This window comes from Cryptomeria japonica, chromosome 4 (assembly GCF_030272615.1).
Source record: "Cryptomeria japonica chromosome 4, Sugi_1.0, whole genome shotgun sequence".
NCBI classification, from domain to species: Eukaryota; Viridiplantae; Streptophyta; class Pinopsida; order Cupressales; family Cupressaceae; genus Cryptomeria; species Cryptomeria japonica.
This window is the reverse complement of record NC_081408.1, coordinates 152,787,783-152,803,279: the sequence shown is the minus strand read 5'-3', so window position 1 is coordinate 152,803,279 and position 15,497 is coordinate 152,787,783. Positions and strand designations below refer to the sequence as shown.

Sequence of the window (15,497 nt, the reverse complement as noted above, 5' to 3'; positions counted from 1 at the left end):
TCAAGTAATAAGCAAGACACCAAGAGAGATTTTATCCAGGGAAAAAGTAAGAAAATAAGGAACAACGCCAAATATTTTGCAATGGAGTAGCTTGCTTTGCACAAAGAAGATTATTTTTGAAGAAATTGGAAATGGATGTGACCAAGTTCAAGATGAAATGCATCGAATACATGATAAGATAGTAGTAGTGTAGGATAACTTGAGGAGAAAGATTGATTATAGTTATTGAATCCAAAGAATTACAAGAAATAATAAAGATTATCTTCTACAATGAAGATGGTATGGTAACCATAGAGAAAATGAACAATATGCTCGAGTTTGTGATTTTGGTAAGCAAGGTTCAAGAGTTTGAACCTGAATGGGAGGATGCCATCATCAAAGCCTTTGACGAAGTGATGCACATGGAAGCGAAGCTCAAGTCTCTACTAGAAATCCCGATGAAGGAGATAGAAGAAATGGTGACTAGATTCATTGAATATGTCAGGAAGGAAGGTGAGAAAGGGAACCAAATTCTAGAAGATAGTTTGTTATGATCCTATGTAGCATTTCACGTTCCTATTGGAGGACGCTTCCTCTATTTCTGTATCGGCATATGTTTCCTTCTTATTGGTTCATTCATGGTGATGATTATCCAGATAGGGTTTTCATTTGTGTCAAACCCTAATTAGGGTTTAGTGGCAAAATCTTGGCCTTTGATCTTCATTTGATCTCGACCCTTCATTGTATTTGGAATATTTATATAAGCTTCACTCATTTTCATTTGTAAGGTTAATAGTTAATGGTTAATAGTTGATAGCAAGAGACAATAGTGAATAGTAAGAGAGTAATAGTAGCAAGAGTAAGACTTGAAGAATTGTTGTTATTTAGTCATTGGATTAATGAAACATTGAAGTTATGGTGTTTTTACTCAATCCTTGAAGCTCATTGCATGGTTATTCTATCTTCTCAAGCTAATCTTGTGATGATAATTTTAGCATAGAGTACATGATGGAATATCGTATTTGATATGTAGTGAAGCTCGTTATCCATACCACTAGCTTCCTTGTTGATTGTAAGCGAGCCTTGCATGGTCAACTGGAACATTTAAAAGCGTTTAAGTTCGATTATTGTTCAACTTTTGATATGCATTCAATTGATGGTGTCTATGGTTGACAATGATTTGAAAACCTTAGAACATTCTTAGAAGATTGCATTAGTTCTAGCAAAGTTGTTCATGTATGGCAATGCTATAACTAGTTGAGCTTCATTTGTACTCATTCTTCATCCATTCATGCTAGAATAGCTTAGAATTCCCTCTAAACCCTAAGCTTTTGCCCTTTTTTTAATAATCATTTAGTAGGTTTTAGAAAGAAACCTCATTGCATACCATCTGCTAATCAATTGTTGAGTCTTTTTGAACTATAAATGCCCTTTGATGAAATGACAATTACAACAACCAACTAAGCTTATTCACACATAGATATCCTACATTCAGAACCTTGGAGTCTTTTTGGGTGATCCTTAAGCAAATCTTCATCATCCAAAATATTTTTTTTCAAGAGAGGGTAAGATACTTTTGTATTTTATTCTGAGTTTGCATGTGCCTAGTGAACAGATCAACACTACCCTTTTGGGAACCTACATGGTTATAGGAGATGGTGTCCTCACCCCTTGCATCTCTAGTACTCTACTTAATTCATGATAAATCACTCAGCTTATGTACAAAATTACATCTTTTTCCCTCTAATTTGTTCAAGTAATCTCGGTAACACTTATTTGTTTATATATCTTAGTTCTCTCAGCAGTAGGAGGAATCAAGAGGGTCGACAAGTCGCCGAACTAGGGTGAGTTTTTGATGTCTCCTCACACATAATATTTTGAAAGGGATAGGAAGGGTCGGTTGTCCATAGGTATCTGACTTTATGATTTCTTTGCAGATGTAGTTGTGATGATCTCTGTGATTAGTTCAGTTCTTCTATTATGCATCTAGAGCTTCAGAACCAATAAAGTTGGGTGTATGTTTGGCCTTGCAATATCACTATGGTTTTTGCTTATTGGGTCCATCGACATCTACAACTTCGCTAAACATGACAAGGTTGTTCTGCATGCCTTCAATCCGATGTGCATCATCGACTACATTAAAAGAAATTCTAAAAAGGCTAGCTCTCCTTGGGAGGAGTTGTTCTCTACATTACAGGTATGTAAAATCATACCCACTTTTTCTTTTATCAGTAAATCTTATTGTGCATATAGAGTTAATTGATTGTAAAACTTATCATACAAGAACTGAGGCCATGTTTGTAGACTTGGGTCATTTTTCAGTTCGATCTATTCAGGTGAGTACCACCTTTGACGGATGTACAGGCTTTATTAAAGAATTGAATTTTAAGTTCACATAAACTAACTTACACTTGTGATACAATTGTTCAGATTGCATTTACTGGAGTAGTTTATCCTTGTTTGATTTGTGCCTAGGTGAGTCAAGCTACATACCTTTGAAGATTTCTAGAAAATGTATCAGACAGTTTTAAGAAGTGAATTCCAAGTAAAGTATTGCATCATTGCTTCCACAATCCACTCACAGATATGGTAAGCTAAATTGGTAGAAGCAACAACTATGAATAATATGATGAATGAGGCATTGAAATATATGATTTTTATATGATTCAGATCCTCTATATATGCCCATGTTTGTTGTTGCGATTTTATCTTCAATTATTGCAAGTCAGTCAATGATATTGGCTACATATTTTACCATAGTAAAGCAATCCATGTCGATCCTGTGCTTTCCTCAAGTTGCAATTGTCCACACATCTCCAAAATATGAATTGAAGGTGTACATCCCTGAGATCAACTACATTCTCATGGTTACGTGTGTAATTGTCACCACTTCTTTCAAAGACACAACAAAAATCGGCAATGCCTATGGTATCCAGTCCTATAACAACACCTTTTTAGGTTATATTGAAGATTTCATACTTAATAGAAATTAAGTAAGAAGTTTATAATTTGGCATGTTGGTGTAGGAATAGCTATGGTTGTAGTGATGATAATGACCTCTACCTTCCTCGCTCTCCTAATGCTCATGATATGGTAGAAAAATATTACTGGTGGGCACTTATGTGGTCGTATTTGGAACAATAGATCTTATCTTCTTCTCAGCAATGCTCTGGAAGTTTACAGAAGGAGGGTACCTGCCTTTATCTTTTGCATCTATATTATTATTTGTGATGTACGTATGACACTATGTACATGCAAGGAGATATGAATACAAGGTGGAGCAAAAAATGTCGGCGGATTACGTGACAAGCCTTGGTAGAATTACCTCAAGGGATTCCTGCTATATTTTCACACTTCATAACAAACCTCCCAGCCTTGCATTCTGTAGTTGTATTCGTGTGTTTCAATTTTAATGTTGTCTTACTAAAAGCATTGTTTCCTGATATGGGAAGAGCCCTGGAATTAGAAGCCATGGTTGTTAGAGCTTAGGTAATCTCACAATTTCTTCTTTCTCTAATTCTTTTGCATGTATGTTAGCGGCATAATATGCTCTGCAAGTGCAAAAGATACAATAACAAATAATTTGATTTTTCATATATTTCATTATTAGTAGTTTTTTTAGCGAGTTGAACACTTTGAAATTCAAAATTTGCAATTGGTAAAAACGGAAAAAAAATATGTAATATGAATAATAAAAAAATGTGTATGTTATTACCAAACCAGTCTATGTTAAGATTTAGATTAACGCAAGCTAGACAAAGAGATTGACTTTTTGTTTTTTTGTTTCTAAGGAGAACCCTCATGCATCAAGTGTTCTCAGAAAAGCTGGACAAATGAAAAATGAGCAAGATATGAACATTGAGAAACTAAATGAAGAGTTGAGTCAAATGCAAAGTTATATGGCAGAGATTGAATGGTATAAAGAATGTTGTTGTAAGAGGCACTATAGCTACTATGATTCTTTCAAACAACACATGGAACAACAAGATCAACATGTAAATTTGGCTCGTATAAAGTTGGAAATTGTTGAAAAGGAGGAGAAGCATGTATTACCAAGTGATTTCAGATGCCAAAATAAATGGATCAATGTTGGCACAACATATAAAAGACTTGTATCATAAACCTAATTTTTGTAGCATATAGAAGACTTGGCAATTATAAACCTAATTTTTGTATCATCATACTTGTTTAATGAATATTTGTCAATATATTCACTGTCAAGCTTTTCATTAAGAACATGAGGAGTTGGTTGTTTCTTAAATAATTATCAATTTTGTTTAGGAAATCAAGCTTGTTTTCTTGGATGAAGTTAGTTTGTATTGTTTATTTTTTTCATACATTTTGATTGAAAAACACACAACAAATTTTTAAAATAAATTGTTTATTTTTTTAATAAATTTTTTAATATTATCTCTAGAGAGACAATAGTTGAGATCTTAAGACATATTGTCTCTCAAAAGACAATATGATTTTAATTGAAACTATTGTCTCTCTAGAGACAATATGTCTTTATATGCCAACAAATGTAAAATTGTCTCTACAACGACAAAAATAGTTCTGTTTTATATTGTCTTCATAGAGACAATATTTTAAGACGATAATTTGAGACACTCGGTTAAAGCCTATATTTAAGACAATACACAATTTTATTTTTTTTGTCTCAAAATATTTTGTCTTTAATATTATTCTTCCTCAGATTTATCATCATTGGGGTGGTTCTCTATGGCCTCAACAAATTTTGGCACCAATATCTAGTTGTAACATCCATAGCCTGTTCACTATCAGTAGTACGGGGAACTTACACGATGCTTTGCCTTTGCCGCTAACAAACTTAGGGCGAATGCTTAGAGGGCTATTCCTTCTTTGCTAAATATACAAACACCACTGATGAATCCCATTTAAAACTGCATTAATAAGACTTTTCCAGATGCACATTGATAATATAAATTATTTGCTTTATTTAATAAATTAATTATAAAAAATAATACATTTACGGTGACGGATACCAGCAGGCCAATAATATGTCTCTGTTTAAAAGATATTTTATACCTGTGTGTTATATTATTTTTAGTAATAATATAAGATAATTAATTTATAATTATGTTAATATATGTTATGATAGAAATCGGTCCCTCCATATGTTAAATATCTTAAGCCCCTTGTACAATCCAGTCCCAAGTCATCTAGATTCCAGATAGACAAGTTCTTCATGAACTTTTCCTAAGCACATTCTCACAGAGCCAAATCACAATATTTCATGTAGAATCATTGTTTTGCAGCTACTGAGTTGATTACTTTCCTGTTCAAAATGTTGATGAAGCTTTCAGCCACCAGTTCTCCCAGTCGGAGAGTTATTATGTTTGTGCCTTCTGCCACTTTTTGTGTGTTTTTCTATGGAGTGGCTTTGCTGATTAGAAGCCGGCATACTCTTACAAATAAAAGAATCTCTGGAGGGTGGTGGAGGTACAGATTTTCTAGCAGACTGGTCCAACTCCTCGGCTTCATCTGATTTCTGTAAATGGCAAGGCGTCAAGTGCATCTCAACATCAACATCCAGTAACGTTATATCACTCGCTCTGCCCAGCCGGAACCTATCCGGTCATCTTTCTTCTATGATTGGGAAGCTCAGCCGGTTGGAGGAGCTCGACCTTTCCGGCAACAGACTACATGGACACGTTCCTCCTGAATTGGGGAACTGCACACGCCTTCAGACGCTCCGTCTCTCAAATAACTTTTTGAGTGGTGTTATCCCGTTGACTCTAGTCAACTTCAGCCTACTTACTTTCCTTGATCTGAGTTCAAATAATATATCTGGTTTTATTATTCCACAGCTGGGGGAGTTGTCAAATTTGTCCGAGCTTCTTTTATATGCTAACAATCTCTCTGGAGTAGTGCCTGCATCTCTTGGTAAGCTTGCAAATCTTCAGGTTTTAAGAGTAGGCTTAAACAGCTTTACTAGTTTCTTACCACCTGAAATTGGCAACTGCACAAAGCTTACGTCTATAGGTTTTGCCTCCTGCAATCTAAAAGGCACAATCCCATGGGAAATTGGTAAATTACAAAGGCTGGAAATGCTAAATCTCTATGATAACCAACTGAATGGTTTTATCCCTTCAAGCATTGGGAATTGCAGGGCTCTGCAAAAGTTTGTTATTTATAAAAACAACATACAAGGTCCCATTCCAAGGGAGTTTGGCCTTCTCCGGCGCCTCCAATTTCTGTGGGTGTACAAGAATCTTCTTTCAGGCGATCTTCCTGCTGAATTGGGCAACATGTCAATGCTTCAAGAGATAGACGCATCTTCCAACGATCTCGTTGGAAGATTGCCAGAGGAAGTCGGTGGGTTGAAAAGTTTGAGTTTTCTAAGCCTTGCCTATAATAATCTTTCTGGCACGGTTCCTGCATCCTTGGGAAATCTTACAAGCTTAAAAATATTAGATTTGGGAGAAAATCGATTCAGCGGCACATTGCCGGATGGAATTGGTTTCCTACCAAATCTTACAGAGCTGTACATCAGCAGAAACATATTGGAAGGTCAGTTGCCTGCAGCCCTGGGAACTTTCAGCGATCTGGAGATCTTGGATGCGTATTCCAATCGTCTAAGCGGAGAATATCCTCCTGGACTATGTAGGTCTAAGCATTTAAAAACTCTCAATGTTTTTGGCAATTTTCTCGTAGGAAATATTACCTTGCTTTTGAAGGATTGTGTTCCACTGATAAGAGTTAGGCTGCAAAATAACCAGTTCACGGGTCACATTCCTTCAGATATCTCGAAACTGTCAGCTCTGTATTACCTGGAGCTGTCCTTCAACAGCATTCATGGAGAAATACCTGCCGAGCTGGGTCAACTTGAGAACCTCACTTATCTTATTCTTTCAGGGAACAACTTAACTGGAGCTATTCCTCCTCAAATTGGGGATCTCACAAACCTGGGTAGGCTCAATTTGAGCAACAACAAGCTCAGCGGAAATATTCCTTCCCAAGTCGGAACTCTCATGAATTTAGAAGATTTGGATCTTAGTCGGAACTCACTTGACGGTTCTATTCCTCAAAACCTAGGCAACATTTTTTCCGACCTGTTCATCTTAAAGTTAAGCTCCAACAATTTGAGTGGAAATATCCCGGCATCTCTGGGAGATTGCTCGAGTTTGATAGAGTTAGACCTGTCTCGAAACCAACTTGAGGGACCGATTCCAAGGGAAATAGGAAAGCTAGTGAATCTGCAAACTGCGCTGGATCTCAGTTGGAACAGGCTATCTGGTTCTCTGCCACCGGAGATTGGAAATCTGGTGGTGCTTGAATCATTGGACGTCTCCTACAACCAACTATCTGGTCAGATTCCTCCTGCTTTCTCAGGCTTGAAACTTCTTTCCAAATTCAATTTTTCATTCAATCGAATCACGGGGCGAATTCCTGCTCTGAAAGCTTTCGCTGGGGGCGCCGCAAGCTCCTTTGATGGTAACGATGCTCTGTGCGGCCCACCCACTCCCAATTCCTGCTTGGAAACCAGAAATAGTATTAGTAATAACAAGAGCGAGGGGACAGGCAGCATGGTTGGAATTGTTGTTGCCGGGGTCGCTGCTATTACGCTTGTCATAATAGGACGTGTGTATTACGGGAGCAGGAGCCAGGTAGCTGCACAAGGTGAAGAACTAAAGAAAGAGGAGGATATGCTTAGTGGATCATTCCCCGAAGCTGAGGTAGATATTGGCGGAGGTTATAAACACAGGATTTCATATCAAGAAATTTTGACCGCGACGGAGGAATTCAGTGATAATTATCTAATCGGCTCTGGCAGCTTTGGCAGAGTGTACAAGGTTCTTCTGAGAGAAGCTGAGAAAAGCTTGGCAATTGCTGCAAAGGTCTTGAGATTGCAAGAGGAAGGGAAAAGTAGTTTGATACGCGAGATAGAAGCTCTCAAGTTCGTCCGCCACAGAAACATTGTAGGTTTTCTTGGGTTCGTGTATGGGAGCAGCATCAACATGGACGTTCTGCTCTTCGAATACATGGCAAAGGGTTCCTTAAGGGAAGCATTAAAATCACAAAACTTGGGGTGGAAGATTCGATTGAACATAACTTTGGGAGTGGCCCAGGCTCTGAAATATTTACATCACGACTGCACACCTCAAATTGTACACCGCGACCTGAAATCGGCAAATATTTTGCTGGACGATGAGTACGTAGCACATGTGGCAGACTTCGGCCTTGCAAAATTGATCTATTCAGATGGCCAAAGCACTAGCTCCTCCGTTTATGTTGGCAGTCGTGGCTATATGGCTCCTGGTCCATACATTTTTTTTACATGGATTTATCTGTATGGTTTGTGGGGTTTTCTTCTTTTTATAAATTCGCGGGTCTTTAATGTTAATAAAAATTTGTGGGTTATTTTGTTGTAGAATGCGGTTATGGAGTTAGGTCTTCCCCGAAGCAAGATGTGTTCAGCTTTGGAGTTGTACTGTTGGAGCTTGTTACTGGCAAAGCAGCCGTCGTGGATGCGGAAGGAGGAGGAGGAGAAAGCAGAGGTTTGGCTGAATGGGTTGCTATGATTAAAAAGAATAAGGGCAACGTTGTCCTGGATTTAATAGATCCAGAGCTGCTAAATGATTACGAAAAATGGGGAGATGAAATTGAGAAAGTGATAGAGATTTCCCTCCTCTGCACTCGATCGTCTCCAAGAGAGAGGCCATCCATGCGAACAGTAGTGAACTCGCTTTCTTCTCCTTCCCCAATGCTACTGGAATATGCCTCTGTCTAAATAGTTAATAATTGAGTATATATGTCAGCCACTGTGCACTGCTCACACGAGGGTGCACATAGAATCGCATGTTAGGCATCAATATCTAATAGTTATCAGTCTTTCTGTTAGGCATGTACATATATTAAAAAAATATTAAATGAAAAGGGTGATCCCACAATAGTACATCCCATTTTTGCATCAAAGTGGAACATTGAAATCAATACTTTTTAGACCAAAATTTCGCTTTGAAATAAATACTAAATATTTTTTAAATCAATTTGATTATGTAAAAATGTTAAGACATTTAAAAAAAGAAAGTAAAACTATTAAAAATATATATTTAAAATATTCTAAACTTTCTTAAATAGCCATTTTAAAGTAAGCTTGTTTAACTCATTTATAAAGATAAGTACATTTATTTAAGGTGGTGAAATATATATATCTAACTCTTATTTTTAATTAATTTAAATTTTATAATACTATTCTTTTAATTAGTATATATGCCATGCCCTGCCATGAGGCCTAGAGGACATAACAACCAAGAACATGAAAATACAATTTTTTTTTTATAATTTAATATAACATATACAAATGGTAAAGATATATTTAAGAAGATACATAATGATTCAACTATCAAATGTCCTCAAGACCCCATAACGATACTACACAAGGTTATACATCATTTGAAATAATTACAAGGAACTACTAAACAAATTAAAATATAAACATTACATGGATACAATATTCTCATTACATTGCTTGAGAATTTACATAAAAATTCATACACATAGTGATGGATCATCAATACATAAATCTCTGAAAGTCTTATGCAGAGATGAATACATGAATCTCATACAATAACTGTAGTCTTCGAATCTTCTTCGAGCCAACACGAACATCAAGATGAAAGAGCCAAACCCAATGGGTGTGAAAAGCACTCCACCCAACCATGTGGCACCAAAACCGTCCACCCCCCGTGCTAGGAGGTACTAGATAGATCCACTAGGCGAAAGAAAGACATACACGGGTACCAACATGGCTCATAGGAAAATCAACATATCAATACCATCAAGGAATCAATTAAACTAACCATGTAGAGGCTCACAAGAGAACACCACAAATACAAATGAATAGCAATGAAACACCAGAGGCTCAAACACAATCACAAAGGGCAACAAGCATGAGATAACCAACCACTTCCAGAAACTCAACAACACATATAAGGATAGAGATGTGGGTTACCACTAGGTTGCAAGGGAAGAGTGTCATCACTAGGATGTCATGGGTTACCTTGGTAGATCTTCACTAGGTCCCGACCCCCATCCTGGGTTACCCTAGTGACCTCTACCAACCCTCAGCCCCCATACACTCACTAGTGGACTACACCAACCTATCGAGGAGACAAGATTGGTGGAAGCCATTCCAAGCCCTTCTCTAGGGTATATGTAGGATCATGGTGTGCCAAAACGGGCCCTTAAGTGGCAATGAAGTTTTAGAAAATCAGAGTTATGCAACGTGACATGAAAATTTGAATAAGTTGTGAACATTATTTTTAAAATATGTAAGAAGAGAATATATAGAAAATTGAATGTAGTTTCTAAGCTAATAGTTGTTTTTTGGAAAAAAAAAATCCTATTTGATGAAAATTTCAAATTTCAATGCAGTGGTACTAAAATTTTAGGAAAAAATAAGAAGTAGATGTATGTCTGACCACCCTAATCACAATCAAATCATAATATATTTTTTATAATATTTATAATATAAGTATTAGACTCATGTTTGGATGTGACACATATTTTTTTAAATTTTTTTTATAAAGTAAATAATATTTTTTATAATATTTATAATATAAGTATTAGACTCCTACGTCTGACCACCTTAACTTGGTCAAAACCTTATGAAATTTTTTTATAGTAGACGAAGTAGAGGATGTGACGCATGTTTTGGGTTCAAAAAATGTTATAACGTTTGAAAGTTATGAGTGTTTTTCAATCATTATATCAATCAGGACTATTGTTAGAATTCAATTAGAAAATAAATAATAATTATTTATTAAATTCGAAATAAGACAAGCCTTATATTGTTGGAAAGTTGGGAACGTCCTTAAAAAACACTTTTCGTTTTATCAATTTTGGCTACAAAAAAAGTCGTCAGCCACTAGTGTAAAGTTTGGAAAATCAAGGAATACAGAAAAACACATTTTTTCAATTGACTTTCCAGGCTTGTCACTTCCAAGCCAAATACCAAAGCATTCCTGAGCTAAAATTTGAAATTTGAAAATTTGACTACAAAAATCAGATATTCGATTTTAATATATAAATTTGTGGTCCCTGAAAAATTTCCCATTGCCGCCTTTTATTTACTGAACTACCACATTAATGGTGATGGCAGAAATTAGATATTCGATAAAATCTGATATCGGATTTTATTAGTCATATTTTAGAGAGAGAGAGAAGGAGAGGGAGAGAGGGAGAAAGAGAGAGGAGGAGAGCGAGAGAGACAGAGAGAGGGGAGAGGGAGAAAGAGGGAGAGAGAGAGAGATTAGGGGAGAGGGAGAGAGAGAGAGAGAGAGAGAGAGAGAGAGAGAGAGAGAGAGAGAGAGAGAGGGAGAGAGAGAGGGAGAGAGAGAGATTAGGGGAGAGAGAGAGAGATTAGAGATTAGGGGTGAGAGAGAGAGAGAGAGAGGAGGGGAGTGGGGGGAGAGAGAGAGAGGGAGGGAGGGGGGAGGGATAGAGAGAGCTTAGGGGAGAGAGAGATGGGGAGGGGGAAGGGAGAGATGGGTAGGGGGAGGGGGAGAGAGAGAGAGAGAGAGAGAGAGAGAGAGAGAGAGAGAATAGGGGAAGGGAGAGAGAGGGGGAGGGAGGGGAGGGAAGGTAGAGAGAGATAAAGAGATTAGCAGAGAGAGAGATGGGGAGGGGGAAGGGAGAGAGAGATAAAGAGAGATTAGGGGAGAGAGAGATAGATGGAGAGATTAGGGGAGAGGGATAGAGAGAGATTAGGGGAGAGAGAGAGAGAGGAGAGAAGGAGAGGGAGAGGGAGAGATAGATTAAGGGAGAGAGAGAGATTAGGGAAGAGGGGGAGAGATTAAGAAATCATAGGACATCATGAACCCTTACAAGATTAGGGGAGAGAGAGAGAGAGAGAGAGAGAGAGAGAGAGAGAGAGAGAGAGAGATTAAGACATCATGAACGCTTACGAGATTAGGGGAGAGAGAGAGAGAGAGATTAAGACATCATGAACCCTTATGACCACTTAGGACACCATATGACCCCTAATGACACCATATTGGGTTGCTTTGGGTCATATTATGTCCTAAGGGGTCATATTGTGTCCTAAGGGGTCCTATGGTGTTCCAAGACACCATATGACCTCTATGGACACCATATGACCCCTAACGACACCATAGGACCCCTTAAGACACCAAATCATGCCATTAGGGGTCATATTGTGTCTTACGACCCCTTAGGACATCATATGACCTCTAAAGACACAATTTGGTGTCTTAAGGGGTCCTATGGTGTCCCAAGACACCATATGACCCCTATGCACACCATATGACCCCTAACAACACCATAGGACCCCTTAAGACACTAAATCATGTCGTTAGTGGTCATATGGTGTCCTAAGGGGTCGTAAGACATAATATGACCCCTAACGACATGATTTGGTGTCTTAAGGGGTCCTATGGTGTCGTTAGGGGTCATATGATGTCCATAGAGGTCATATGGTGTCTTCAGACACCATAGGACCCCTTATATGACCCCTTAGGACACAATATTACCCAAAGCGACCCAATATGGTGTCACTAGGGGTCATATGGTGTCCTAAGAGGTCATAAGGGTTCATGATGTCTTAATCTCTCTCTCTCTCTCCCCTAATCTCATAAGGGTTCATGATGTCCTATGATGTCTTAATCTCTCTCTCTCCCCCTCTCCCCTAATCTCTCTCTCCCTCTCCCTCTCCTTCTCTCCTTCTCTCTCTCTATCTCCCCTAATCTCTCTCTCTCTCCCCTAATCTCTCTCTATCCCTCTCCCCTAATCTCTCCATCTATCTCTCTCTCCCCTAATCTCTCTCTATCTCTCTCTCTCCTTTCCCCCTCCCCATCTCTCTCCCTCTATCTCTCTATCTCTATGTCTCTCTCTCCCCTAATCTCTCCACTAATCTCTCTCTCTCTCTCTCTCTCTCTCTCTCTCTCTCTCTCTCTCTCTCTCTCTCTCTCTCTCTCTCTCTCTCTCTCTCTCTCTCTCACACAAAAATATGACTAATAAAATCCGATATCCAATTTAATCGGATATCGGATTTCTGCCATGTGGCAGTTTACTAAATAAATGGCGGCAATGAGAAAATTTTTGGGGACCACAAATTTTTGCACTAAAATTGGATATCCGATTGTAGTACAAAAAACTAGGAAAAAAAGGGTTTGTGGGCCATTTTGTAGACTCCAATGGCCCACAGTCTGCATATTCTATTTTTTGTCGAGGATCACGGGTTTTCAAACAGCTAGAGACAAATTTGTGCTTTTGGGAGATTCTTAAAGTGAAAGCTGAGATTATTAATCATGAAGGAGCATGTGTGGAGGGAAATGGGGAGTAGTAGTCATCGGAATTCTAAACACAAAAGAAAAATTTCAAATGACCAAATTGAAGTGTATAGAGAAAGAGATAGAGAATGTCATAGGAGGAGAGGACAAGGTAAGTTAAATATTGCTAATGTTACTTCAACTGAAGAGGAAATTGAATTTGAAAATGTGCCACAAGTTATTGAAAATGAAAATGTAGATTTTGAAAGTGAAAATATTGAAAATTTTGAAAATGTTGAAAGTGATAATGAAAATGCTCAACATGTGGAAAATTTTGACATAGGAGGTGAAAATGTGGAAAAATTTAACATTGAAGGTGGAATCGCTCAACCAAGTGAACCATATGTAACACCTAATTACTTTAGAAATGAATAACCTCTCATGGATGAAAGATAAATTACAGATCCAAGACCTTCAAGAACCCCAAAATGGTTATTTGAAATCGATGAGAACATTATTGTGAATCTTGAAGGCAAGAGGTCAACAAGAACCGTTCAGTTGTGGGCTACACAACTTTTCAACCAAAATTTTAGCAATAAAACATTGACTGAGCAATGCCAACTCTTTGTTCAATTGCTAAAGATGATAAAGATGAGACCATTGCTAAACAAATTGAAGATTCATATGAACACGAAGATGGAGAGAAATTCTATTATTGCAAAAATTCTAATTGACGCTCTCAATTCTATTGGAAAGAATACCAAAGAAAGAGATAAGAGAGCCACTTGAAGAGTGATTACAACAGCCTTAGTAAGCCATCAATTGAGGAAGGCTTGTCAAATGAGACAAACTTGTGTTGATTTTAACATAAACCGTAAAACTTTGGATAGAGCACTTGCATGAAGACAAAGACTTGATGATTCACTTCAACAAGATACATGGGAATTTGGTGGGAGGCTTCCACATGTTGATAGAAAGTTGACTGACAATGTGAAGGAAGATATTCAACAATTTTGGCACTCTAATTCTAGAGTGTCACCCAATGTAAAGGACGTTTTGAAATTAAGAATTGGCAACTGAGACCGCACACCGCATCTCAAACATTTCTTGGAATCAAGCCAAACAATGTTGTACAATTTTTTTTGTGAATTACATCCAACTTTGCAAATATCACAAAGGGCCTTTGAATCTTTGAAACCATTTTATTGTGTTCCTCTTAAGATTTGCAATACCTGTTGTTGCAAGTACCATTTGGAGTTTTCAATGTACCATAAACTTTTATGTCATATTCGTTCTATGATGCATACTAATGAGATGTTGCAGGAGTGTGGTGCAATGCTATTTCTGAGATCATCAAGAGACTTGAAAGATCTATTTTTATGCCCTAGAGATGATGGCTTCTATTTCTATAGAAATGATTGTTTGAATGAGAAGTGCTCAGAATGCAGTGGGTTGTCAAAGTTTGTTTCATGCTTTCATGAGGGCAACAGACACAAGTTTGGAAATAATTATGTTGAGAAAAAAAGATACGAGATAGTGAAATATACTTTGAAGAGTGGAGGTGAAGGTTCTATATGCGAATTAGTCTCAAGAGAAGTGAGTATTGCTGATTTTATTTTGGACTTTAAGGAAAATCTTTTCTACAAGTATGCAAGGCACACCGATAGGTCTCAGTGGTTGGATCAACAGTTTAGGATGTGTAAGAACTCTTTCCTAATTGGCACTATTGTATCAGTGGTTGAAGTTGCAGAGAACTATACATTGCAACCACAGAATGAGGTACAATCTCAGTACTACAATTCAGTCCAGATTGCTATTTTTGTTCACATTACATATAGACATGCTCCTGATAGTATAGAAGAGGATAGGAAGATAAACAAGGAGTATCATTTTTATATGAGTGATGATAGATCACACCCCTTCGAGTATGTGCAACATTCTTTCTAGAATTTTTTTGAGTTCTTGCATGAGAAAGATATTGCAATTGACCGACATATAATATGGTCAAATAACTATACAGGTCAATTCAAGAATGCTTGTATGTTTTATTGGTTGAATAGAATAAATGAGGAGAGGCGTATACCTCATATTTGGTGTTTTGTTGAGGCAGGGCATGTGAAGGGAGAGCATGATGGAGCAGGTGCATGTTTGAAGAGAGCTCTAGTTAAGGAGCAATTGAGGATTTCAGGTGCAAATTTCTCTGATGCAAGTTCTATTGTTGATTGGTGTAGTTCAACATTGTCACATGGAGGTACTCTTGAT

The 15,497-nt window shown here is 37.6% G+C and overlaps 1 protein-coding gene across 1 annotated transcript; it reads left to right on the top strand.

Moving 5' to 3' along the window:
- The first annotated feature begins 299 nt into the window (after window positions 1-299).
- On the top strand, window positions 300-8,734 carry LOC131874971 (probable leucine-rich repeat receptor-like protein kinase At5g63930). Its single transcript, XM_059218952.1, has 4 exons — window positions 300-492; window positions 5,395-6,606; window positions 6,745-8,262; window positions 8,376-8,734. Exons 1-4 carry the CDS (start codon window positions 300-302, stop codon window positions 8,732-8,734), a joined length of 3,282 nt encoding a protein of 1,093 aa, XP_059074935.1.
- The last annotated feature ends 6,763 nt before the right edge of the window (window positions 8,735-15,497 follow it).